Source organism: Miniopterus natalensis, chromosome 4, assembly GCF_054644295.1.
Source record: "Miniopterus natalensis isolate mMinNat1 chromosome 4, mMinNat1.hap1, whole genome shotgun sequence".
In the NCBI taxonomy this organism is placed as follows: Eukaryota; Metazoa; Chordata; class Mammalia; order Chiroptera; family Miniopteridae; genus Miniopterus; species Miniopterus natalensis.
This window is the reverse complement of record NC_142084.1, coordinates 65,024,471-65,050,702: the sequence shown is the minus strand read 5'-3', so window position 1 is coordinate 65,050,702 and position 26,232 is coordinate 65,024,471. Positions and strand designations below refer to the sequence as shown.

General features: G+C 52.0%; 1 protein-coding gene across 10 annotated transcripts in view; it reads left to right on the top strand.

Moving 5' to 3' along the window:
- Positions 1–20,710, top strand: part of PTPRS (protein tyrosine phosphatase receptor type S) — a 99,198-nt gene extending 78,488 nt beyond the window's left edge. For 5 of the 10 annotated variants that reach the window (XM_087816678.1, XM_087816675.1, XM_087816681.1 and 2 more), the window contains 21 exons: positions 1,138–1,255; positions 2,774–3,382; positions 3,813–3,910; positions 4,553–4,806; positions 5,416–5,509; positions 5,612–5,827; positions 6,321–6,478; positions 6,963–6,974; positions 7,241–7,353; positions 9,823–9,920; positions 9,999–10,122; positions 10,693–10,868; positions 10,948–11,067; positions 13,879–14,033; positions 14,143–14,428; positions 14,604–14,782; positions 15,578–15,704; positions 15,787–15,912; positions 18,485–18,639; positions 18,800–18,935; positions 19,505–20,710. In XM_087816678.1, coding sequence (XP_087672804.1) covers positions 1,138–1,255; positions 2,774–3,382; positions 3,813–3,910; positions 4,553–4,806; positions 5,416–5,509; positions 5,612–5,827; positions 6,321–6,478; positions 6,963–6,974; positions 7,241–7,353; positions 9,823–9,920; positions 9,999–10,122; positions 10,693–10,868; positions 10,948–11,067; positions 13,879–14,033; positions 14,143–14,428; positions 14,604–14,782; positions 15,578–15,704; positions 15,787–15,912; positions 18,485–18,639; positions 18,800–18,935; positions 19,505–19,573 — 3,423 coding nt within the window. In that variant the 3' untranslated portion in view covers positions 19,574–20,710. The remainder of the gene's footprint in view (positions 1–1,137; positions 1,256–2,773; positions 3,383–3,812; positions 3,911–4,552; positions 4,807–5,415; positions 5,510–5,611; positions 5,828–6,320; positions 6,479–6,962; positions 6,975–7,240; positions 7,354–9,822; positions 9,921–9,998; positions 10,123–10,692; positions 10,869–10,947; positions 11,068–13,878; positions 14,034–14,142; positions 14,429–14,603; positions 14,783–15,577; positions 15,705–15,786; positions 15,913–18,484; positions 18,640–18,799; positions 18,936–19,504) is intronic. The other 5 variants (XM_087816679.1, XM_087816677.1, XM_087816682.1 and 2 more) reach the window with 4 other exon arrangements.
- The last annotated feature ends 5,522 nt before the right edge of the window (positions 20,711–26,232 follow it).

The following is a 26,232-nucleotide window of genomic DNA, read 5'->3' as shown; positions in this document are numbered from 1 at the left end:
TGGCATTCATTGAACAAGCAGTCATTTACTGAGCACCTAGTGTAGGCTAGATCCTCTGTAAGGTGCTGCGGAAATGACAGTGACCAACACAGAGCTCAGAGCCTGCCCTCCCTGTGATCACAGTCCAGTGTGGGAGAAGGACGTTAATGGGAAAGAAACACAAATATATGTCTAGTTACAGCTCTGGTAGAGGGAGGCAGGGTTTAGACAGTGATATAAAAGTCAGTTCTCCAGATGGGTGGATGGGGCAGCCCTGATCTGTAGCATTTGCATGGTGTAAATACTTCCATTGTGTCAGTTTTCAGCTAGATGTGCAGTAGCTCATTGCTGTATAGTTTTCTACCACAAGGTACAAGAGACAGAATAACCTTGACAGCCTAGGTAGTGGTAAACGTAGTAGAATGATTAGGAGGGGGGTACTGAGTACTTAATACCTTTGTTTTTTTAAAAAAATTATTTTTGTTTAATTCTAAGTTTATATAATTTACTTCTAAATAATGGCTGTGTTTAATAACTGGCTCACAAAATTCCTGAAAATTTAATTATTCGCTCTCATGAGCTGGTATAGGAAATTCCAGCACACCAATGGGCGTAGTGGAGGTAGCGGGAATAGCCTGTGCAAAGGTCCTGGGGAAGGACCATGCCTGGCCTGCTGGAGGAACAGTAAGGAGGTCCTTTTAGCTGAAGCAGAGTGGGTGAGGGGAGCAGAAAGAGGAGGTGAGAGCAGGGAGGAGACCTGGCAGGTATTGCAGGGCCTTGTAGGGCACAAGGAAGACTTGGGCTTTTACCTGAAGGGAGGTGGGAACCCTAGAGGGCTGTGGGCAAAGGAGGGGTGGGACCTGACTCAGATCCTCACAGGCTCCCTCTGGTGGCTGCTGCAAGGAGGACAGACTCTGGGGATGGGGGGGTGGGAGCCATATCACTAGTGCAGAGGCAACTACCTTATTCCAGTCAGGCTGCGCGTGGCCATCTTAGCATGGACCTGCTACCTGTCATGGTCTCTGCATGAGGTCGGGTGCATGTCTCTGCCTGAGGACCAGGGCCCACATCTACCTTGTTTGAGCCCAGCCTTGGAAGGAGGGTGGACAGGGCTGGTCTCCGCCCTGGTTGCATCGCTGACCCCATCCCTGCCTGCAGGAGATGGTCATCACAAACCTGCAGCCTGAGACCACCTACTCCATCACTGTAGCCGCCTACACTATGAAAGGCGATGGCGCTCGCAGCAAACCCAAGGTGGTAGTGACCAAGGGAGCAGGTATGAGACCTCCTCCCCCCAACTGCTCCTTTGCCCCCAGTCTCCCTGCAGAGTTCTTGAGCCCGTGTGGGGAGAGAGTGTACTGGACAGGAGGAACAGCCAGAGCTGTGGGGTGGGGTCTGCTCAAGGGGGCATTTGGGGCCCAGCAAGGTCCAGCCCCCTCATCTTCCTTAGCCACTTGGCCAACTCTAACCCCCTTGTCCTCCTGGATTTACCTGGCTGCTCCCTCTGCCTGGACTTCCTTCTCTGGGCTGGCTGTCCCCTCCCCATCCTTTAGGTCTTTGCATCATTCCTACCTCATTAGGGAAGCCTTCCCCACCCCACTCCTATCCTGCAGTCTTTGTTCGATGCCCCTGGGCCCCCCCCCAGCACCCTGTCATTCCCCCATCATGGCTCTAGTCACCCCAGGTGGGTTGTCATTTGGGGGTGGTGTGCCCTTCTCTCCAGCTGCACCATGATGCCTCCTCTTCTGGCAGCCCTGCCTCAGTTTCCCCTTCTGGCTCCTCTCCCATCAGTCCCAAGGTTCTATTTTTGCCGCAGCCACAGATGAGCTGAATGAGGAGGAAGAGACAGCTGTGAAAATGTAAAGGGAAGATGTTCCAAGCAGAGGGCACAGCCTAGGCAAAGGCTTGGAGAGGCGAACAAGCTTAGTGTGTTCAAGAAACTGTGGAAAGGCCTCTGTCCCACTTCCCATACCCATTCTTCTCTCTGGGACCCTCAGTGCCACACCTCTGACCACATAGCCTAACATCCAGGCTGGACACAGCCCCTCTCTACATTGCTGCCAGCCCTGCCCATGCTGTTCCTGAGCCTGGCTAGTCTGTATATCTATCCTCCAGTGTCCAGTGCCCATGCACCTCCTCCAAGGAGCCTCACATGGTCTCCCCCTCCTCTCTCAGGGACATTGCATTAGAGCCATGCTTGCTAAGCTGAATCCACTGCATATACTGTGACTGCTCATAGCACAGCCCATTAAAGGTCCTGATAAGTCCTGCAGTGGAGAAGCTTGGTTTCCTTTGTAGAGCCCAGCTTTCCCCCTTCTTTACCTGACCCCAAAACCTTTTTTGGCACATTCATTACTACTCAGACTGCGAAGATCATGGGGCATGGGCAGGATTTCGATACTCCTGTGTCCCATGGATATTAATCAGGTGCCAGCGAGGGACAAATAAACAAAGCAAGAAATGTATGACTTAACTGACTAAAGGAGGAGATACTTAGGTGAGGCCTACTGTAACATCTGTGAATGTTTTCTTTTATTGGGTTCTGTGAGTCCCTGGCCTCCTAGCTGTTCCTTACACTCATACAGCACAGTCCTACCTCATGGCCTTTGCACTGGTTGTTCCCTCTGCCTGGAACACTGTTCCTCCTAGACCTCCCTGTAGCTCCCTCCCTCGCCTCCTTCAAGTCTTTGTTTCTCAGTGAGGCCTCTCTGAGACCCACTTTTAAAAACTGTAACTCTACCCTGTGCTCCCAGACTGCCAGGTGGTCACTGATGCTGGCCTTGTGTCCCCGCAGTGCTGGGCCGCCCCATCCTGTCGGTGCAGCAGACCCCTGAGGGCAGCCTGCTGGCACGCTGGGAGCCCCCAGTCGGCACCGCCAAGGACCAGGTACTGGGCTACCGCCTGCAGTTCGGCCGAGAGGACTCTTCACCCCTGGCCACACTGGAGTTCCTGCCCACCGAAGACCACTACACAGCATCGGGCGTGCACAAAGGGGCCACGTATGTGTTCCGGCTGGCAGCTCGGAGCCGAGGTGGCCTGGGTGAGGAGGCAGCAGAGGTCCTGAGCATCCCGGAGGACACACCCCGCGGCCACCCACAGATCCTCGAGGCAGCTGGCAATGCTTCGGCTGGCACTGTCCTGCTGCGCTGGCTGCCACCCGTGCCTGCTGAGCGCAATGGGGCCATTGTCAAGTACACAGTGGCAGTCCGGGAGGCCGGTGCCCTGGGCCCCGCCCGAGAGACTGAGCTGCCGGCAGCAGCCGAGCCAGGCGCTGAGAACGTGCTCACACTGCAGGGCCTCAAGCCCGATACGGCCTATGACCTCCAAGTGCGGGCCCACACGCGCCGGGGCCCCGGTCCATACAGCCCCCCTGTCCGCTACCGGACATTCCTGCGGGACCAAGGTAGGCGCGAGGCGACCCCCACACCAGAGCCGGACCGGGCCTTGTGCCCACCCCCACCCCAGCCCCTTCCCTCTCCCCCGCCCAGGTAAGTGGTCACTTTTCTGCTTCCTCGTGATGCTCGAGGCGAGTCTGGACCCTGAGGCTCTGGCGTTGGCAAAGGTGGGACGTGCCTCAGTGGCACCACCATCCCCCACCCCCCACCCCCACCCCCCTTCCTCTGCCTTCTCTCTGCAGCCGCGCCGTCTCCCCCAGCAGGGTCTTGGGTCAGGGCCAGGCAGGGCCGGGCCAGGGCCAGGCAGGAAGGCCATGGGCACAGCGGACAACAGGGAACGCCTGGGCCGCCCCACCCCACCCCACCTGCCCGTCCACCCACCCCTGGCACTCACTGGGCTTTTCTTTTCCTCTCTTCTGCTTGACTGCTGCCTGGCAGTCTCCCCCAAGAACTTTAAGGTGAAGATGATCATGAAGACATCAGTCCTGCTCAGCTGGGAGTTCCCTGATAACTACAACTCACCTACACCCTACAAGGTGTGGCCACCTGGCAGGCCAGTGGGCTGGGTCAGGTTTTGCTGCTCAGCCAGGGTTGGGGCTTGGTTTGGAGTCAAGGCTTATTGGGGTGTGGTGGGGTTCAGCTGGACTCAGCTGAGTGGGATCAGGCTTCATTGGGGATTAAGGCTCAGTCTGGGTTTGGGCTCAGTTTGGGATTAGGACTCACGTCTGGGACTCAGGGCTCAACAGGAATTGAGGCCCAATCTGGGCTCAAGATATAACCTGGGATCAGGGATCAGTCTGGGCCGGGGCTCATTCCGGGATTAGGGCTCAGTTAAAGTTGGGAAGCAGCTGGGACTGAAGCTCTGTCAGGAGTTAGGGCTTAGTTTTAGTATTTGGGCTCAGTCATGATTGGGACTCAGAGTTGGGGCTCAGCTGGGGTTAAGACTCAGTCTGGGGTTGGAGTTCACTCTGGGATTAGGTCTCAAAGTTGGGACTCAGCTGGGATTAAGGCTTAATCTGGGATTAGGGCTCAGTAAGGATTGGGACTCAAATCAGAATTGGGACTCAGCTGAGATAAGGCTCAGTCTGGGATCAGTTCAGCAGGGCTGAGTCTAGGATCGAGGCTTAGTCAGGGTTGGGGGTCAGCCCAGACCCTACTAAGCCAGCCCTGGCCCACAGATCCAGTACAATGGGCTCACACTAGACGTGGATGGCCGCACCACCAAGAAGCTCATCACGCATCTCAAGCCCAACACCTTCTACAACTTTGTGTTGACCAACCGTGGCAGTAGCTTGGGCGGCCTCCAGCAGACAGTCACTGCCTGGACTGCCTTCAATCTGCTCAGCAGCAAGCCCAGCGTGGCCCCCAAGCCCAACACTGATGGCTTCATCATGGTGTATCTTCCTGACGGCCAGAGCCCCGTGCCCATCCAGTATGCTTGACATCCCCAACCCCCAGGATTCCTCTCATCGCCCATTAGCCAGCTGTGTGACTCTCCAGCCACTTGACCTTTCTGTGCCTCAGTTTCCTCACCTGTCTATAAAATGGGGATTATATTAGCCCCATCGAGTGTGGTTCCCCTGAAGGTCCAGTGAGTCTCATGGGAATAGTCACTAAATGTGGCTTTGTGTTTGCTTCTCCAGCATTTTCTGACATCCCTGTGTGCCTGACCTTCTACTTGTTTGGGGTTCTAAGATTGTTGGGGAGACAACTATACACAGATTCTTGACCCCTTGGTGTGGCAATAAGAGGCAGAGAAGAATTCAGGGCTTTAAAAATCTCTGGGCATGGAAGCTGGGGCTTTGAAGGGTGTGTAGGAATTCAGAAATTGTAATTGAATGGGATAGGCTTTCTAGGCATAAGGCACAGTGTAATCAAAGGCCTGGAGGTTTAAATATGGCTGGGGCTGTAGGGCAATAGACCCCATTATATGAGCAGAAGGGAAAATTCAGAAAGGGAGGCTCCCCACTCACCCCTAGACAGCATCTCTGTCTGGTCATGCCTATAGACAGCCTCCCTCTGACTCTTCGTCTTGTGACAGGAGTTACTTCATTGTGATGGTACCGCTGCGCAAGTCTCGTGGTGGCCAGTTCCTGACCCCACTGGGCAGCCCAGAGGACATGGACCTGGAGGAGGTAAGGGCTAGCGCCCAACCTGCAAGGAACAGACACATCGCAGCTGTCATGAGCCCAGTTGATCCCAGCCGTGCTCTGAGCAACCCACACCTGTTTCCATAGCTTATCCAGGACATATCCCGGCTGCAGAGGCGCAGCCTGCGGCATTCGCGGCAGCTCGAGGTGCCCCGGCCCTACATCGCGGCTCGCTTCTCCATGTTGCCATCCACTTTCCAGCCCGGTGACCAGAAGCAGTATGGTGGCTTTGACAACAGAGGCCTGGAGCCTGGCCACCGATATGTTCTCTTTGTGCTTGCTGTGCTGCAGAAGAGCGAGCCCGTAAGTCCCAAGTGATGTCTGCCCACATCCAGCCGTACCCCCTGAGTGAGGCAGGCCTCAAAGTGACCTCAGCCCTCAGGGCCCTGACCTCAGACCCAGACACAGATCCTCCCAGCTTCATGGGCAGAGGGAAGGACTTAAAGCTGCGGGAATCCCAAGGGGAAAGCGTTTTAGAGGAAGGAACTTGGGAATTGGGGCTGGACGTGTAGGAATCCAATAAAAAAGAAGGCACCCCAGGGTTCTCATGTGCAAAGGTCTAGTGGTACAAGAGGAACAGAAAGGATTTCAGAGTGGCCAATGCAGAACGGGAATGGGGGCAAATGCCAGTTGGCAAGGGCGAAGCCATGCAGGCTACCACGAGGGTCAGTTTTCTTAGAAGCCATAGGAGGGTTTAGAGTATGGGAGAGACTTAGATTTGTGTTTGAGGAAGACCCATCTGGCCTGTGTGAGGAGATGGACACTGATGGAGGCTCTGTCCACCCCGTTTATGCAGACATTTGCAGCCAGTCCCTTCTCAGACCCCTTCCAGCTGGATAATCCAGATCCCCAGCCCATCGTGGACGGTGAGGAGGGGCTCATCTGGGTGATTGGGCCGGTGCTGGCTGTGGTCTTCATCATCTGCATCGTTATTGCCATCTTGCTCTACAAGAAGTGAGTCCCCTGCCTCCCCTGCTTGACAGAAGGGGAGTTTCCTGGAAAAGGAGGGTGTCTGGGGAAGGGTCAGTTCAGAAGATCATCACGGGAGCCCTCTATGGTATAGGTAGGGAAATGGAGGCTCAGAGGATAAGCCCCTTGATCAAAGTCACACAGCTTGGGAAGTGGCAGGACTGGGTTTCACACCCAGCTAGTGATTTGACTCCTAAGCCCCACATTCCACTCAGTAAGATTTGGGGTAGAGTCTGTCTCTGTCTAGTTGAATGAAGATACTGCTTATAGTAGCCACATGGGGCCTGTTTCAGCTTAGAAAGGGAGGGTGGTGCACCCAGCAAAAAGGATTAGTCCAATTTTCTGGATGAGCCCAAGGCTCGGAGACGTTAAGCAAGCCACCCCACCATCGCAGAACAGGCCCGTTATGGCTAGCACACCCTCACCGGTCTTCTTTTCCCTCCTCACCCATGTCTGCTTTTGGACGCAGCAAACCTGACAGGTAAGAACTGGCCCTGCCCTCTAGAGGCCCAAGGAGGCCGAGGAGGGAGAATGGAGTAGTGCTGAGTCTATGGGGCGGGGGATACCTGGCTGCTCCTGCATGCATGGCCCTGGGACCCCAATTGTGTGTATACAGTGTAAATACCATGCACAGTCCCTTTCCCACTGGCTGGGTTACACGTTCACGCTTCTTGGAGTGTGTTCACATGGGCATACACATCAGGCACATGCTGACACTCACTGATTCTTCCTCTTCCTCCTACAAAGTAAACGCAAGGACTCGGAACCCCGCACCAAATGCCTACTGAACAACGCTGACCTTGCCCCCCACCACCCCAAGGACCCTGTGGAAATGAGACGCATTAATTTCCAGACACCAGGTATGTCCTTATCCCAGGTGCCAGGGACAACACTGACAGGGAAGAGGAAACTGCCTCTTGGCAACCCTCATCTGCCTTGCCAAACTGTGCTTGGTGCATTTAAGGTCCTGATGCCCAAATTCCTGCATGGTTCCAGGCCTGGAGCTCTCGTGGATTGGTTCTGTTTACAACCAAATGAGGCTTTTGAAAACTTGCATTTAACTGGTGATTGCTGTCTTTAGTGGGGAGCTTGAAGGACATGTAAAAACCAAAAAACCCTCCTCATTTCTTCTGGTGGAAAGAGCTCTGCTTCTGTTCACACCTCTAGTCTTAAGATCTCTTGGCTTTTTCCCCACACTCCCCTGGGATGTGCCCCTAGCAAGACACTAATTACACCTCCCACATCCCTGTATCTCTCCCCTCCACAGCCACAGATGCTCATGCGCCTTCTGCCTCTAAACAGTTCCCTGTTAATTAATCAGGTGCAGCTTAAGGCACCTGCCATGCCCGGGGGAAACTGAATCAGGGTCTTGTCCTCGGTCATCTTCGTGTACAGTGAGCCACACACTCCCCCGTCTCCTCCCTCTTAATGGGCTCATGCTAACTGCTTCTCACCAAATAAGGAATTTTTAATGTAACTGATGGCTGCTGTTGTCCTTAACACGGTTACATCTGCCCCTCTGCCTGCCTCCACTTCCTGTATCTGAACTGGTTCATATTAACTCCGTTTCCAACCAAATAGAGATTTTAAACATTTGTATTTAGCTCATGGCTTCAGTCCTCAAGAGCTCACGTGCGATTCCTGATGGACTCCTTTCTCTTTTCTGCTGCTGGACTGTCTCATGTCAGTTCTGTTTTTATCCAAATGAGGATTTGGGGCCTTTGTATTTAACTGGTGGCTGCAGCCCTCCGTGGGGGTCATGAACGGTCTCATACGGCACCTCTAACGTACTCCCTTCTCTCATCTCTCTGTCAGTTGTTTCCATCCAAATGAGGATTTTAAACATGTGTGTAACTGATGGCTGCTGTCCTCTTCAAGTTCATGGCTGTGGCCCACATGTCCTCCCTCTGCCCCCAAGTTCTCCCTCACGATCCTGCATTCTCCAAAATCCCCGTTGACCCAGACGGGGGACCCAAGGCCAGATTAGTGTGGGGTGATGTAGACAGAAGAACCAAAAGCTTTGGGATCCTCCCAAAGTCATGGCTAAACAAACACCCGGCGAAGGAAACAGCAGCTACTCTAGGCCCAGCAGCCATGTCCCTCGTTGAAGTTGCTCTGCCCTGTGTGTCTGTTGGCAGGCCGCTGTGCGTGCACCCAGCAAGGGGTGGGGGAGGTGGGCCCCCCGCGTGTTTTCATTTATTTATTGTTTGCTGTTTCTGCAGATTCAGGCCTCAGCAGCCCCCTCAGGGAGCCGGGGTTTCACTTTGAAAGTTAGTTCCTGTGTCTTTCTGTTCTCGGCTCCCTTCCCCACCCCACCCCTCGTTTGTTTTCATCTTTGGTTTCTCCATCCCGCCACCTATCTCTGCCCACCTGTCCTGCACTGGCTTCGGGGGGAAAGGGGGGTCTGGTCCATTGTGCCCTTAGGGTGCCAATTGTGATTATGTGTGTGGAGGGCGGGGACAGGGACGTAGGTGAGACACATATGCCTACCCATGTGACAGGCAGGGAGAACCACAAGGAAAATGGACACTAGCCTCAGACCCCACAGAGGTGAGCTCTTGGGGGACACCAGGGGGCCCCACTCAGAACAACAGTTGTTTACCAGCCAGCCTTGCAATGTTTGTCCCGTTTCATGCCCACTGCTACTTTCATGGCAGTACGCAGCTGCAGAGCACACGTGTAGCACCGGCCTGTGCGTGGAGAGGGGTCTGGCAGACCTGGATGTCAGGAAGAAAGAGCCAGATCCATGCCACTACCTCCAGTCACCCCCCTGGGGGTGCTAAAGATCAGGGCTGTCACCATTCTGTGTATCAGATGAGAAAACAGGCCCTCAGAGTCGGGCTCAGTGCACCTGCCCCATGCTGGTGCAGAGACAGATCCCTGCTAGGCCCTCTCAGCTCTTCCTGGCAGAGGACTTCCCAGGTCCTCTGATCCCAAAGGTGCAGAAAGGAATGTTTGTCTCCCACCCCAGGGAACAATGTTTTTGGAGGCCCAGCTAGCTGCCATCTGCTTCTTCATTTCTGTGTCACTCGCCTGCTTCCTGCCACGAGGCACTAGGAGCTTGAAGTGCTCCAGGGCAACCCTCTCCCTGCTGGGTTGGGGTTGGAGTGGGAGGACAGTGTGAAAAGGGGTGTCGGGCTTGGCCGGGAGCTGCAGCCTCTGATGCTCCACTCTCAGACCCTCAGGCCTGGGGTCCCCGCACCCGCCATGCCCTCTAACCACAGCTCGTCCATTGCAGACTCACACTGTAGAGCATCCCCACCCCACCCCGGCTTCTGGGCTGGCCCCCCCTGACCAGCCTGCACCGGCGGGGTCTGCTCTCCCCGCAGGCATGCTTAGCCACCCGCCGATCCCCATCTCAGACATGGCGGAGCACACGGAACGCCTCAAGGCTAACGACAGCCTCAAGCTCTCCCAGGAGTACGAGGTGAGCTGGACCCCACCTACCGCCCTCCTGGGCCCTCCGACGCCCACCCTGACACCTCCCACCTTCCTTCCCCTGCAGTCCATTGACCCGGGCCAGCAGTTCACCTGGGAGCATTCCAACCTGGAAGTGAACAAGCCCAAGAACCGTTACGCCAACGTTATCGCCTACGACCACTCCCGCGTCATCCTCCAGCCCATCGAAGGTAGCACGCAGGTCCCGGGCTCCATCCTGCCCTTCCTCGTTCCCCAGACAGCACACAGACCCCACGCTCCTCTCGGCCATGGGGCAGAGCCAAGCTAGGGGACAGATAGGGAAGAAACCCGATTCTGGTCTCAGGCCTGGTCCAGCACTAGCCAGAAACCACTGGGAATTTTTAGATGTGTATTTAACGGATGGCTGCTGTTACGTTTTTCTATCCATCACTCTATATCAGTCTTTCTCAACTCAAGCATTTCTGTCACCCAGGGACGTTTGACAGTGTCTGAGGAAGTTTTTGTGGTCGCAAGTCAGAGGAGGGGGTTTCTAGTGACATCTAGAGGGTGGAGGCCAGGGACGGTGCTCAACATTCTACAGTGCACAGGGCGGCCCCTCCCCAGAGGATGGTCTGGCCCCAAATGGCAGTCGTGCTGAGGTAGAGAAGTCCTGGAGTCCGTGCCCCACGATTTCCTCGGGGACAGATGGGGGCACTCCAGGAGGGCTTCCAGTTGGGCTGCATAGAGCCAGCCTAGGACAGGGCACCCCCACTGATCTCTGCTTCTCACCCTGGCCGTAGGCATTGTGGGCAGTGATTATATCAACGCCAACTACGTGGACGGCTACCGGCGGCAGAACGCATACATCGCCACGCAGGGGCCCCTGCCTGAGACCTTCGGTGACTTCTGGCGTATGGTGTGGGAACAGCGCTCGGCTACCATCGTCATGATGACACGGCTAGAAGAGAAATCACGGGTGAGGCCTGGACCCCGCCGCCCCCTAACCCCCAGCCATCCCCGGCCCACACTCACCTCCGTTCTCCTGCCCCGTACAGATTAAGTGTGATCAGTACTGGCCCAACAGGGGCACGGAGACCTACGGCTTCATCCAGGTAACGCTGCTGGACACCATTGAGCTGGCCACGTTCTGTGTGCGGACATTCTCCCTGCACAAGGTAGGGCCCAGGCCTGGTTGGAGGCTGGGGGAGGGGTAATGGGGCAGAGGAGGAAGACAGGACACAGCTTCTGCCCTGGGAGCTCCCCATCAGACAGAGACAACCAAGCATATTGACCCAGGTTGACCACATTCTCGTGAAGCCCACTTTATAGGCGGGGAAACTGAGGTTCAGGGTGGGGCACTCTCGTCTCTGGCCACAGCAGGAAGACAAAACCAGCAGACCCCAACTTAGCAGTGAATCTGTTATCCTCCTGCCATCAGTCACTCCCAGGTGTTACCTGCTCTCTTACCCGCCTGGGCCTTTGACGGGGTCCTGGCAGAGTCTTAAGCCCTGCCCTTAAGGGGCCGTAAGTCTTGGGTGGAACACAGAGCTGGAGACACCCTGCTAGCCTTGGACAGTCAAGGCCAGGGCAAAGGTAATCTTTAGATAAGTGTTTAACTAAAGGCTGCGATCCATAATATTGTTCCATCTGTCTTCTACATCAGTGGTTCTCAATTGCGGCAGTTTGCAATCCAGGGGACGTTTTTTATTGTCATGATGGGGAGAGGAGGTGCTTACTAGCACCATGATGCTCCCGACTCCAGTCAGGTCCTCTTTCAACATTAAGTGCAGGCCTCACCCAAGTGCTTGAAAGCTTGGTAGATGGACAGGAGAAGGGAGTAAGAATTCTTTTTTAAATTTTTAAAATATAGCTTTATTAATTTCAGAGAGAGGAAGGGAGAAGGGGAGAGAGAGAGAAATATCAATGATGAGAGAGTCATTGATCAGCTGCCTCCTGCACGCCCCTGACTGGGGATCAAGCCTACAACCTGGGCATGTGCCTTGACCGGGAATCGAACCTTGATCTCCTCGATCCTAGGTTGTTGCTCAACCATGCCTGGCCGGGCAAAAATTCTTAGTTCATTCCCACATATCAAGCACATGTGTGTCAGGCCCTGACCTGGGCACCAGGACACAGCAGGGACTAAGACAGAAAAAATGTCCCAACCTTGAGGGGCTTAGTCTAGTGGACAAGACACAGACAAAAGACAAGAAAATAATAAATTTTTTAAAGTTAAATTTATTAGGGTGGCATTGGTTGATAGTAACTAAAGTTCCAGGTGCCTGTCTTAATAATTTTACATCTATATTCCATTGTGTGCGCACCACCCCCGTGTCCTCCCCCACCCTTTTTCCCTCTGGTAACCACCGTTCTGTTGTCTGTAGCTATGAGTTGGTTCATTTGTCGGTTCTTACTGTTCCTGTTCTTTTCCATCTGACTTATTTCGTTCCATCCACACTATCACAAATGGCAGCATTTCATCTTTCCTTATGGCTGAGTAGTACTCCCGTGGATATATGTACCACATCTTTTTTATTCATTTATCCTTCAGAGGACACGTCAACTGTTTCCATGTCTTGGCCACCATGAGTAATGTTGCAGTGAACATAAGGGGTACATATCTTTACGTGTGTTTTGAAAATTTTTTGAGTCAATACCTATAAGAGGGGTTGCTGGGTCATATGGCAGCTCTATTCATAGTTTTTTGAGGAGCCTCCATACTGTTTTTCCTGGTGCCTGCCCCAGTTTAGACCCCCACTAGCAGTGAATGAGGGTTCCCTTTTCCCCACACACTCTCCAACACTTGTAAGTGGTGTCTCTTTGTAGTTCTGATTTGCATTTCCCTGATAGCTAGTGAAGCTGAACATCCTTTCATGTATCTGTTGGCCATCTGTATGTCTTTGAAAAATTGTTCAAGTCCTCTGCCCATATTTTAATCAAATTGTTTCTCTGTTGTTGAGTTGTATGAGTTTTTTATATATTTTGGACATTATTGGAGATACCGCTTGCAAATATCTTCTCCCATTCGGCTGGTTGCCTATTTGTTTTGTTGATGGTTTCTTTTGCTGTGCAGAAGTGTTTTAGTTTAATGCAGTCCCATTCATTTATTTTTTCTTTTACTTCTCTTGCCTTTGGGGGAGGGTGGTCAAGTTCACAAAAACCCCTCTGAGACCAAGGTCCAAAAATGACAAGAAATCTCACATGTAGGGTTAAAATAAAGCTGAGGAGAAGAATAGAATGTGTACTGGGGGACCTGGAGGAAGTGAGGAAGGGAGCCATGAGGAGATGTGGGGAAAGAGCATTTCAGGCAGAGGGCACGGCTAGTACAAAGGCCCTGGGGCAGGACCATGTCTGGCCTGTTGGAAGAACAGTGAGAAGACCACCTGGCTGGGGCTGAGCGATCAGTGGGGAGAGAACAGGGAGGGGATGGGGCAGGTTGTACACGGCCCATGGGCCACAGGGAAGACTTGGGCTTTTACCCCAAGGGAGGTGGGAGCCCCGACTCCTGCTCACAGGTGCTCTCTGGCTGCTCTGGGGGGAACAGACTTTGGGGGTGGCAGCAGGGCAGAGATAACCGTGCAATCTGAGGGCGATGATGGAAGGACCATGGTGACTGCCATGAGGAGCGTGAGAAGTGGGCAGGTTTGGGATAGGTTTTAACGGCAGTGATAGTATTGGCTGATGTGTTGGATGTAGGAAGGCATCCAGTCGAGGGTGACATTTTAAGTCCTGGTCAGAGCACCTGGAGGGATGGAACCACCATCAGCTGAGACGGGGGAAGCAGGTTTGGGGAGAAAGTGGGGGCACAGTGTAGGCTGCATTGTGTAAGACAGATGAAACTCTCCTGTGGAGACCCCTCTGTGTCCTGGGGGCAGTCGGACACCCGGGTCAGACACTTGGGTACAGTGGTCTGGAGGTGTGCATTGGGTATCCTCTGCACGTGGGTGGTGGGCTGCAGTGATAGGTGGTTTTCCTGTGGCTCCCAGAATGGCTCCAGCGAGAAACGTGAAGTCCGCCAGTTCCAGTTCACAGCGTGGCCAGACCATGGAGTGCCCGAGTACCCCACACCATTCCTGGCTTTCCTACGGAGAGTGAAGACCTGCAATCCCCCAGATGCTGGCCCCATCGTGGTCCACTGCAGGTACGCGTGTCACCATCCTCCACACCCAGCTCCGTCTGCACTCCGTTCTGCATGCCCACCTCATTCCCCTCTCCTGAGGGTCCCCTGATCACCACACCTGTCCCTGCAGCGCTGGGGTGGGCCGCACAGGCTGCTTCATCGTCATTGATGCCATGCTGGAGCGGATCAAGCCGGAGAAGACAGTGGATGTGTATGGTCACGTGACACTCATGCGGTCCCAGCGCAACTACATGGTGCAGACTGAGGACCAGTATAGCTTCATCCATGAGGCCCTGCTGGAGGCTGTGGGCTGTGGCAACACAGAGGTGCCTGCCCGCAGCCTCTATGCCTACATTCAGAAGCTGGCCCAGGTGGAGCCTGGCGAGCATGTCACTGGCATGGAACTCGAGTTCAAGGTGGGAAAGGATGTGGAGGCTGCTGTGGGTGGGAGGGGGAGGGGCTGAGGAGCTGGAGACGGAAGTCACCCTAACGATGGGGACCAGAGCTTAGGGGGTGTTCCTCTACCATTCTACCATTAGCACTCTGGTGGGAAGCTGTTCTGATGGCAGCCCTGCCTCCTTGTCCCCACAGCGGCTGGCCAACTCCAAAGCCCACACATCCCGCTTCATCAGTGCCAATCTGCCTTGTAATAAGTTCAAGAACCGCCTGGTAAACATCATGCCGTACGAGAGCACGCGGGTCTGCCTGCAGCCCATCCGGGGCGTGGAGGGCTCCGACTACATCAACGCCAGCTTTATTGATGGCTACAGGTACCTTACCTTTGCCTGGGGTTACTGGGGCCCCAGAGGGTCCCAGCCTTGTCCCTAAGAGGCCTCCACTCTCACTTGGGAGACAAAACTGCAGAGACATTGCCAGCCCTGTGCAGCATCATTGAGGTGGAAGGAACCTTCGAGTGTAATAACTGATGGCTGCCCCATAGCATGGCTCTTTCTTTCCTTTGATATCACTGGTTCTCAATCTGAGCAATTCTGCCCCCAAGGGAAATTTGGCAATGTCTAGGGACAATTTTGTCATGATTTGAGTGCGTTGGGGGTTGGGGTGGCTACTACTGGCATATAGTGGGTAGAGGCCATGGATTTTGCCCAGAACAATGCACGTTCACAGAGAGTATCCAGCCTTGAATGTCAGTACTGCTGGTGTTGAAAAACCATGGCCAAGGGAGGTTGTCTGGGCAGAAGGCACGGCCTGTGCAAAGGCCCGGGTGTGAGGGAGAACTTGGCCTGTGCATACAACCGAAAGTACTTTACTGGCACTTGAGGGGGGTGGAGCAAGAAGGCAGGAGAAGTCAGCGGACAATTTTGCGAGCTGGAATGTATCCGGGGGCTAATAGTTTCCCCGTGTGCAAAATGAGATAATTGGGAGGGCTGAATAAGACGGTGAGGGAGATAGGCCACTGGTCGGCCGTCCCCGGGAAGGCAGGCATGTGGCAGGTAAGGCTGCCGTGGACTCCTGCTTTGTTCCTGACCCATCAGGCAGCATCAGGCCAGATCTAGGCCTAGGCCTGGGGCTCCCCATCAGCCCTGGACTCACCCCCCTCCCCGCAGGCAGCAGAAGGCTTACATCGCAACGCAGGGGCCACTGGCAGAAACCACAGAGGACTTCTGGCGCATGCTTTGGGAAAACAACTCGACCATTGTGGTGATGCTGACCAAGCTGCGGGAGATGGGCCGGGTACGTGGGGACCGTGGAGGGCAGGGTAGGGGCCTGGTGGGGACTCGGACGGGGCTGACCGCAGATGCCATCCCCTCGATAGGAAAAATGTCACCAGTACTGGCCGGCTGAGCGCTCAGCCCGCTACCAGTACTTTGTGGTGGACCCAATGGCGGAATACAACATGCCACAGTACATCCTGCGGGAATTCAAGGTCACAGACGCCCGGGTGAGTGTGGGGACGATTGGCAGCAGGGACTAGAGCCCAGGCTGGGCTCAGTGCTTCCCTGGTGATCTGGAGAGGGCTTCCCTGGTTGGGGGATAGAAGCAAAGGCCCAGGGATAGGAATAAGCGTGGGGGTTTGGGAGGAAAAGGAGTCAGTTGACTAGTTGACCAGTCACTCCTACAACCAAGTGGGTGGAAGAGACCGTGTCCCTGTGCTGACCCCATAGTGTCCCCATTAGAGCATGTATGACCCCACTCACTAGGGCACATGGCCCAAGGGGATCAGGTAAAAGGGAGGGAGGTGTCCCCTGGAAGCAGCAGCCTGTGGAGGAGAGTGTTAGAGGGCTGGGAGCTGGGTGGGGAGAGTTGATGGGTTGATGGTGCTGGAATGGAAAAGGGTGGTGATCAGTGCGAGGTAGGTGGTGGGAATTGTCACCACTCAGTAGGGAGAAATGAAAAGGCGGAGCGGATGTCGTTGGCTGATGAAGACTCAGTGGAGGAGAGCGGGGGGGCAGCTCTCAGAGAACGTCAGTGGAAGGTCATCCCCTGGATGGTAAAGAGGGGTATTAGATGGCAGCTGATGAAGACTGATCCTGGAAGGTGGCCCAGTTGGGTGAGAGAGGATCAAAGTTAGTGGTAGAAGAGGGGATTGGAGAACACGGGTAGGATGCTGGGGGTTCAGAAAACGCAGTCAAGGTGTTGCCAGGGGCTGGCGAAGCCTGATTGAACGCACAGCATCACTGGTCGTAGTGTTGGGTGGGGTAAGATGGTGCCATTGGATGGGTGGGATGTGGGATTGGAGAATGGAATGTGTGGGTAACACCAGTGGGACATGGTACTGCAGGCCAGCGAGGGCGACTGGTCATCAGCAGTGGGCGGAGGAAGAGGAGATTGGAGAACAGCTGGGGTGTGGGCTGTGAAGAAAATCAATGGAAAACAACTTCTAAAAGGGAAGAGGGATGAGCATTCAGTGGCCGTAGACAGTGCTGTGGACGGTACAAGAGGGAGGGGATGGGACTGGAGAAAGGACATGTAAGTGGTAGGGGCTGGAGACCTTTAGGGTAAGATGGTGTCATTGGGTGGCACCATTTTACTGTAGAGAATGTGACTGGAAAAAGGCAGGTGACAGGTGAAGGAGGTGAGAGAACGTCAGTGGAAGGTCGTCCCCTGGATGGTAAAGAGGGGTGAATCATTAGTGATGGGTTGTGGCAAATGGTGCCATTGAGTCGTGAAGAATGAAAGACGGCAGAGTAAGGACATTGATGGCGCTGCAGGGTGGTGGGAAGACAGGGTTGGGGAGAAGGGTCACTGAGTGGGGGGGTGGAGAAAGTCATTGGAAGGTGACAGCACTGGATGGGCAGGATTGCGAGTCGCCAGTGATGGGTGGTAAGACAGGAGGTGATGGTATTGGTAGTGCTCTTAGGTGATTGATAGAGGATCACAAGCACAATGGTCCCCACTTATCTGTGGGGAATGTCCCAAGACCCACAATGGATGCCTGAAACTGCAGATAGTCCTGAGCCTGAATATACTATGTTTTTTCCAATACGTGCCTGTTATAATGTTAAATTTATAAACTAGGCACTGTAAGAGGCAAACAACAGTACTGATAAAATAGGACAGTTGCCCTGGCCGATGTGGCTCAGTGGTTAGAGCGTCAGCTCACACAAGGGTCACAGGTTCAATTCCAGGTCACGGACACATACCTGGCAACCAGTCGATGTGTCTTGTCTGTCTCTCCCTCCCTCCCTCTCTCCCTCCCTCCCTCTCTCCCTCCCCTCTGAAAAAGCAACGGGAAACATCCTCTAGTGAAGATTAACAACATAAATAAATAAAATAGAACAATCATGACAATATACTGTAATAAAAGTTACGTGAGTGGCTTTGTGGCCAATATGAAGTAAGATAAGGGTCACTTGAACATGAGCACCGAGATGCCACACAGTTGATCCAATGACCAAGACGGCTTCTAAGCGACTAACAGGCGGGGAGCGTATAAAGCTGGGACACACCAGACAAAGGGGTGACTCGTACCAGGCAGGACGGGGCAGGATGACGTGAGATTTCATCACGCTACTCTCAGTGTCACACCATTTAAAACTTATTAAATGGAAAATTCCAGGAATAAACAATTTTTTATTCTGGACCATGGTTGACTGGGGTTAACTGAAACCATGGAAAGCAAAACCGCAGATGAGGGGTGGGGGGCGCTGCCAAGCGATAGGTGAGTTAGAGCAGCGGAGGGTGGCGGGGGTGGTAGTGTTGGGCGTCACTCTGGTGGTGGATGGGATTGGAGATGTGGAGAGAGGAGCAGGTGGGCAGCGGGGTGGACAGTATCCATGTAAGATGGTATCATTGGACGGTGACAATAGAAGATGGTGGAGAAGGGTGTTGTTGGCAATGAGACTGGAGCATCTCAGTGGAAGATGGTACCATTGGAGTCATCGGGGTGGATGGGGAAGGATGGGGGTGATGCTGGCTGGTGATGGAGGATGGGATTGGAAATTGGCAGGGATGGAAAACAGCTGTGACCACCACTGACCTCAGTAGCAAGACTGGGTGCCTCTCCTTTCCAGGATGGCCAGTCCCGGACTGTCCGGCAGTTCCAGTTCACGGACTGGCCGGAACAGGGCGTGCCAAAGTCGGGGGAGGGCTTCATTGACTTCATTGGCCAAGTGCACAAGACCAAGGAACAGTTCGGCCAGGATGGCCCCATCTCCGTCCACTGCAGGTGAGCTGCTTCCCCACCCCAGCTCATTTTCTGGCTGGGGAAACTGAGGCCTAAGGAGGATAACCATCAGCCTCGAGCAATCCAATCTGGGCTATTTTCATGCCTGGGGAAGTGGGGGCTCCAGAGCCCCTGCCCCTGAGCTGCTGTCTACCTCCCACAGTGCCGGCGTGGGCAGGACTGGTGTCTTCATTACGCTCAGCATCGTGCTGGAGCGGATGCGGTACGAAGGTGTGGTGGACATCTTCCAGACTGTGAAGATGCTGCGGACCCAGAGGCCAGCCATGGTGCAGACGGAGGTGAGGCGGCTGGCCTTACAACTCTGTCCCCAGAGCCTTAGTTTTCTCCTCTGTGAGGTGGGCTTGTGAATGGCTGGTCTTCAACACCTCCTGCTTTGAGCAGGAAGATGATTAGCTCCTGACACAAGAGTCGATTGAAGTCCAGAGCTGAGAAGTGTCCCTTGGAATAGACAGAGAGGGGTCCATTCTAGTTCCAGAGTCACAGCAAGTTTATGGCTCAACCAAGACCCTAGTACAGGCCACAGATTCTAAAGTCCCACTGCTCCCCTGAGGGAGAAACTGAGGCCCAGAGTGGGAGGGTCTTCCGTGGGATCGCATTCACATTGGCATTTTAACAATGTCTACAAATACTCTTCTGTCTCTGGAGAGACAAAGCTGGAGTCACAGACTCCTAGCCTGTAGGGGCAGGTGACTGGTGGAGGGGACAGCTGAGCAGCCATGTCTTCAAAGATGTACACGACCTTTAGGAAGAGAGAGGAGAGGGCATTCGGGGTGGAGAGTGGCTGCTCCTGGGCGGCGTCGGAGCGGGAGAGACACTGACAGAGCCCCTGTCCCCTCCCCTCCCACAGGACGAGTATCAGTTCTGTTACCAGGCCGCTCTGGAGTACCTGGGAAGCTTTGACCACTATGCAACCTAAAGCCATGGTCACCCCCGGCCCAACTCCACCGGCTCCAGATGCCTCTGCCCAGGCTGGGAGGGCCCCGGGAGGCCTGGACCCCCTGGCGGCAGCATTTCTGCACTGTCTCTGGGAAGAAGTGGCCCCTCGAGCCCCCCCATGCGGCCCCCAGCACCTCCCTGGCACCGGCCGCCGCCTTCAAATACTTGCCACATTCCTCGTTTCCTTCCAATTCCAAAATGAGTAATTCTGGGGTGGGGGGTGGGGGTGGTGGTGAGCAAAAAGGGGTTCTCCCCAGAACCAGAGGAGGGCAGGGGCTGTGAAAATGACCCCTTGTTCCCCCAGGGAGCCTTCCAGCCCGGCATTCTGGGGGTGCTGGGCTGGGGGGTGGGGGGCAGAATTCAGCTTTCTTTTCAAACTCCATGTAACTGTATACAGTGACATTTTCTTTTTTTTTTAAATAGCATATTTTTTTTCCTTTTTTTTTAAAGAAGAAACAAACAGACAAAAAAAAAGTGACTTGCAGTTAACGAATTTAAAAAGGAAATCATTGCTTATTCCTGTTCTCGTCACCGTCGGTTTTCCACCGTGGCAAATGTTGCGGTGTGAAGGCTGCGTCCCAGACGCGCTCCGTGGCCCGTGCTGGCTCTTTTCTTTTTCCTGCCATTGGAAGCCGTGCCTCATTCAAGAACAGGACATCCTTTTGCTCCTGGTTTCTTTTTGTTCTTTTTTTTTTTTTCCTTTTTTTTTTTAATGATTAAATTCTCAGACATATCAAGGACAGTTCTGAGGGTGGGGCAGTGGAGGGGTGGGCACTGCCACAGGAGGTGGCAGCAACCTGCCTCCCCTGCAGCCTGAGCCCCCATCACCCGCCCCCGAGGAGGAGGAATGAACAGAACAGATTCCGCCTCTTCGGGGACAGAGGCTGTGTGCCGCCCCAGTTCAGGGAGCCTTTCCCCGTGGACTGTGGGGCAGTTTGGGGGCAAAAGCAGAAAGGACGATATCCCCCACCCCTGAGCAAGTGAGTTTTTCTCTTTGTACAAGAGCAGATCTGCCGTTGCTCTCGACACTGTTTATTCAAACGGAAGCAGCTGGGTGGTTTTCCCACCTCTGTGTATGTAGATATATCGACTTTGTATTAAAGGAAGATCGTCTGAACCTGGCTGTTGGTGGCTTCTTTGTTGTGCCCGTCAGTCCCATCTTGTCCTGGGGCTGGCAGGGGCCTGGAAAGCTGTGTTCTCATCCCGTCTTGTGACAGTCCATTGTGGGTGGGGCCAAGATAACACAGGGTCTAAGGGTCCACGCTGGGATTTGAACCTAGAACCCGAGTTATTACTGTTTATAGTGTGACTACTATTGAACATCTACCAGGAGCCAGCTCTCTGAGATGGGCGCCATCAGCCCAATTTACAGATGAGGAAACAGGTTCAGAGAGGGGCACTAACCCAAAATAATAGACACAGAAGGTTTGAAATGGATCTGGGATTCATATCCTAGCCAGTCTCACCCACAGCCATATTGCCTTCTCCAGAAGGACCAGTGATGGAGCTGAGTCCATGGAAGGAAGCACTGGGTTAGGAGCACTATTCTTATCCAATGAGTGAGCCCATACTCAGAGCCAGAGTCAGACCCTGGGGGATGGATGGTGAGCCATTTCCTGTTTATACCTTGACTAGGAGCCAGATGTAGGATGAAAGATTCCCCCTTCCATGGTCACACAGAGGCTCCAGGGACCAGAAGGGGTGGTCTTAGGACAGGGGCCCAGCCTAAGAAAGGGTGAGGTCACCCCTTTTAGAAACTGTGAGATCTAGTAGTCAAAAATTCATTTATAGAAGATGTGACTAACACCATTAATAAACTTAGTCAAATAGATTGATCAAATTCTATATTCCCCAACCCCCAAATTCTCAATACATGGACCATTTATAAAAAATCAGCATTTAGAAAAAGCAGCAGTGGACTTTTTAAATTTTTACCCAAGGACATATTTTTATTGATTTTTAGAAATGGAGGAAGGGAGAGAGAGAGAGAAAAACATCAATGTAAGAGAGAAACAGTGATCGGCTGCCTCCTGCATGCATCCTGATAGAGGATCGAACCCACAACCTAGGCATGTGCCCTGACCGGGAATCCACTGCTCCAACCAACTGAGCCACCCAGCCAGGGCAGTAGTGGACATCTTTATAAGTTCCAAGAAACAATTAGATAAGATAACCTGATCTTGGCACCAAGGAGTAAATTCTGCAATTAAAGTCTGCCTCCCCCAAAAGGCCTAAAGGGGGAAATTTTAAAACACATTTCTAAATAAAGCATGGGTTTAAAGAAAGAATATAAAGAAGTATATTATGTAATGAAACCTTTGGATTGCAGCCAAAGAGATGCCCAGAGGAAAATATATAGGCTTGAACACATGGTTCAGAAAACAATAAATTCAGAAATTTCGAGAATTAAAAAACAAGTGAACCAAGCTTTCAATTCAAATAACTAGAAAGTAATAGAATAAATCCTAATAAAAGAAAAATAAAGATAAAAGTAGAAATTAACTGTAACTGGACATTTTTGAGATTCTTTTGAATTAACAAAAACATTTAGCTCCTGACTTCTGAATTCAATAAGTAAGGGAGAGGGATACTCTTAATGACAGATTGTGGGACAAAACGGACAGAAAAGTCAGACTTACCTAAGCTTGGTCCTAGCTGAATCATCTAAGATGATACTCTCCCCAGAGAACTCCCACTCAATTCTCAAAGCCCCATTCTAAAAGTCCCTCTGGTCTCCCAAGCCCATGAGTCTGAAGTGTCTAAATAGGATCTACCTTCCCTCCTTACTGGAAACTGGACAAAGAGGATCTTCAGGGAAAGTTAACATGTGTGACCCCTCAGTTCTGTGGTTCGGCCCTTGAGATGCTCATGGCTGTGGTTGGGTAGGTGATGGCAGGCAGGGGTTTATCTGAGGGCTTCCTGGAAGAGGAGGACCCTAAGGGATTGTCTTAACCTACAGGCATGACCACCAAGACACTAAATATCTCCAGTTATTTTGTCCCTGCCACAGGATACCATAACATCCACCCCCCATTTATTGACCCCTATTGTATGCCTGCCTCATGTAATCTCAACTCTTCTGACAATAGACAGGTAAGAAAGGCTGTAAGAGTCCAGGTCTCTTACCCAAGATGATGTAAATGGTAAGTAGTAGGACGTGGTGGGCCCAGGTCTGCCCATTTCCCATGGCCATAGCGAGGGAGTTCAGGGCATCTATGAACTCTGCCTGCCCATGGTCAGTATCAGCCACACACACCACAGGCCCAGGCTGGGAAGGATAGCCTAGAGCAGAGCCCCACCTCCTATCACCATGGATCTGTCAGGAGCAAAAGCATTGTAGTGTTAAGTGCAAATGCCCTAAATATACACTTTGTCTCTAAAAACAACACATAAGAATGTTTAAAGCAAAAACACCCACAAGGAGGAATGGAAAAAATCATAGTGGTGCTGGAGGCAACCTAACTCAGGAACAGAAAGACCAAGTCCTCAAAATAAGGATCTTGAGATGAATAATGCAGTAGCAAACTTGATCAAATAGATGTGTACAGGACTATGTCCCCAACAAATAAAGAACATACCTTCTGTCCAAACACAGAGCTATCACAAAAACGGAGCATGTATTAGGTCATAAAGGAAAGCTCAACAGTCAGACTTAATAGCCACAATGCAATAAATTTATAAATCAATGACCTCTAGCTCCTGGAATCCACATAATTGGAAGTGTTAAAACAACAAATCATGAATTAAGGATAAATCATGTAAGTTATAAAGTACTTAGAATTGAATGATGAGACCACTGCAAATAAAAACCAGTGGGATGCAACCAAAGATGTATTCAGAGGTAAACTTAAAGTCAACTGCATTTATGGGGGGGAGGAAGATCATAAAGTATAAATGAAATAAGCAGCCAAAGAAGTACTCAGAAGCAAGTAATGTAGCTTTATATGAATTTATGAGGAAAATAACTGAAACCCGTTAAAGCTTTCAACTAAGCATCTACAAAAAGAACAAACGCAAGGTAAGTCAAGGGAAAACATCATTAAGACAATCAGAAATCAATAGATGGGAAACTACGGCAGCAACAATGATATAAAAAGCTGGACCTTTGGGAATACCCATAAAAGAGGCAGGCCTTTAGCAGAAAGACAGAAGGCACAAACGACGTTAGGAATGATGAGACCAACTACTCTTACAGGGGAGAGATTTGAAAGGGCATATATACAAGTTTATACCACTAACCTATAAAAGGATAAAATAGAAAAAAAAATTAAGAACAAATCAAAATTAAGTCATTAAAAAGTGAATAATCTTAGGCATCAAAATGATAGTCAAGGGTCCATCCCTCATACAAAACACCTTCCCAGATGGTTTTTCAGGTGAGTTTTGCCAAATCTTCAAGGAAGAGATGATTTGCATCTTTTATAAACTATGTCAGCTTATAGGGGGAAAGAGAGCGCTCAGATTGTACAAGGACAACCTGGGGTGGGGGCAGCACATCCCACCTATGTGCCTAGGTACAGAAAGGCTAAGAAAATAGCCACAATGCAAACCCATCATCTCATTAAAAGGACGGGTGTTATAACAGTAGGGAAGGAGTTATGGCACGCAAGGAGCGGAGGAATTCTAATTTTCCCTTTGCATTCCTTAACTTCAACCAACTGAGCTACGCAGCCAGGGCGAAATATGGCCATTGTAAAACACGACCACAAACTCTTTGGTGCTTCTGTCATTGAGAGGTGGGGTCCACAGCCCCTCCCCTTGAACCTGGCCAGGCTTGTGACTGCCAGGACCTATAGAAGACAGGGCAAGTGGGGCTAAGTGATTCCCAAGGTGAGGTCATAAAAGGCTCTTAGCTTTCTCAGGATGCTCTCTTAGGCCCTTGCCATACTGTGAGGAAGCCCCAGCCACACGGAGGGGCCACATACAGGTGCCCTGGTCGGCAGTCCCAGCTTCCTAGCTGATGCCCCAGACATCACCAAACAGAGATAGGTGTTCCCACCACGCTTGGTCCCAATGACTGACTCACAGGATCAGTGCCCAGGAGCATAACAAAATGCTGCTCACGGCTTGAAATCTGGGACGAAGGGTGTGTGGCAATGGAAACTAGAAGAGAGTGCAAAGATGAGACCAGGGCAAAAGATGACGAAACTTTAGTTCTAATAGTACTATCTGTGTTTTTACGATGGAAAATGGGTTTATGTAGTAATGGTGTGATTAAAAATGAATTTAAAAAATGAAACCCTTTTATCCATTATCAGCTATTAGAGATTTAACTCATCCTGAGCAGAGAACAGCAGTCCACAAAAATGAGGGTACAGTAATCGTGCTATGTGACTCCCCCCAGGGCCTTGTCACTATCATTAAAAAACAACAAAACAGCTCCCACTGATTGAGAGGCAATTGTATTTCACACCGCTGTGATAACATAGTATTGTCACCATTTTGTAGATGAGACAACTGAGGCACAGAGATGTTAAGTAACTTGCCCAAGGTCACACAGCCAGAAAAATGACAGCGCCAAGATTTGAACCTGGGCCTTCTGGTCCCAGAATGTTCACAATATTGAGCAAGCATGTGCCAGGCACTGGATATTCAAGAGTGAACAACATAAACGCCACCTCGACCTTCATGGAGTCTGCTGATGAGTTGGGGAGACAAAACTGTAAACAGGAAGTGGCTGTTTTATTCTGCTGGGTGGAACACAAGGGACCACGGGTACATGGATTAAAGGGTGTCAAGAAAGGCTGCCCAGCAGAGCCAGGTAAATAGGATTTGAAGATTTTAATTTCTTCATGAGGGGAGAGGGGAAATGGTGTGCCTGGAAGAGACACAGCTCAAGTGAGACCAGTGAGAGAGCCCAGCATCTGGGCATCGTGGACATAAGCAAACTCACTGGCCCCTTCATTCAACTCACTTTCATTTATGTGGGCTGTCCCCTCCACAGGACAGTTTTAACGTCCATACAGCTCAGACTAGGGGAGGTGGGGAGCCAGGACCTGGCTTCTGGAGGAGGAAGAGGGCTGCTAGCTGTGCCCCAGCTGACACCTGTGGTCCCAGCAATTCTGTTCAGTCCCAACTGGTCGGCTCCTCCACCAAATGAATCTTGGGGAGATGAAAGAGTCATTTGAGCCAGCTCTGTGGGGGTCAGCCTTCTTTCCCAAGTCCCAAGATCCAAGTGGATGCCTAAAACCCTGGACAGTACCAAACCCTATAGATACTATGTTTTCCCTACATATACACACCTATGACAGAGTTTAATTTATAAATCAGGCACAGTAAGAGATTAACAATAATAATAAAATTACATTATATTATAATTGTTCTCTAAAAGTGATGTGAATGTGGCATTAAGTAAAATAAGGGTGACTTGAACACAAGCCCTGTGATAACCAAAACCATCATTCTGATCACCTAGATGCTACTCGGTGGCCAACGGACTGGGAGCGTTACAACCTGGGTATGCCAAAGGGAAGACTCAGCTCCTGCCTTGGACGGAACTGATTTCATCACTTAGCTCAGAATGGTGTGCACTTTAAAACCAATGAACTGTTGCCCAGCCAGTGTGGCTCAGTGGTTGAGTGTCAACCCATGCACCAAGAGGTTGCTGGTTTGATTCCCGGTCAGGGCACATGCCCAGGT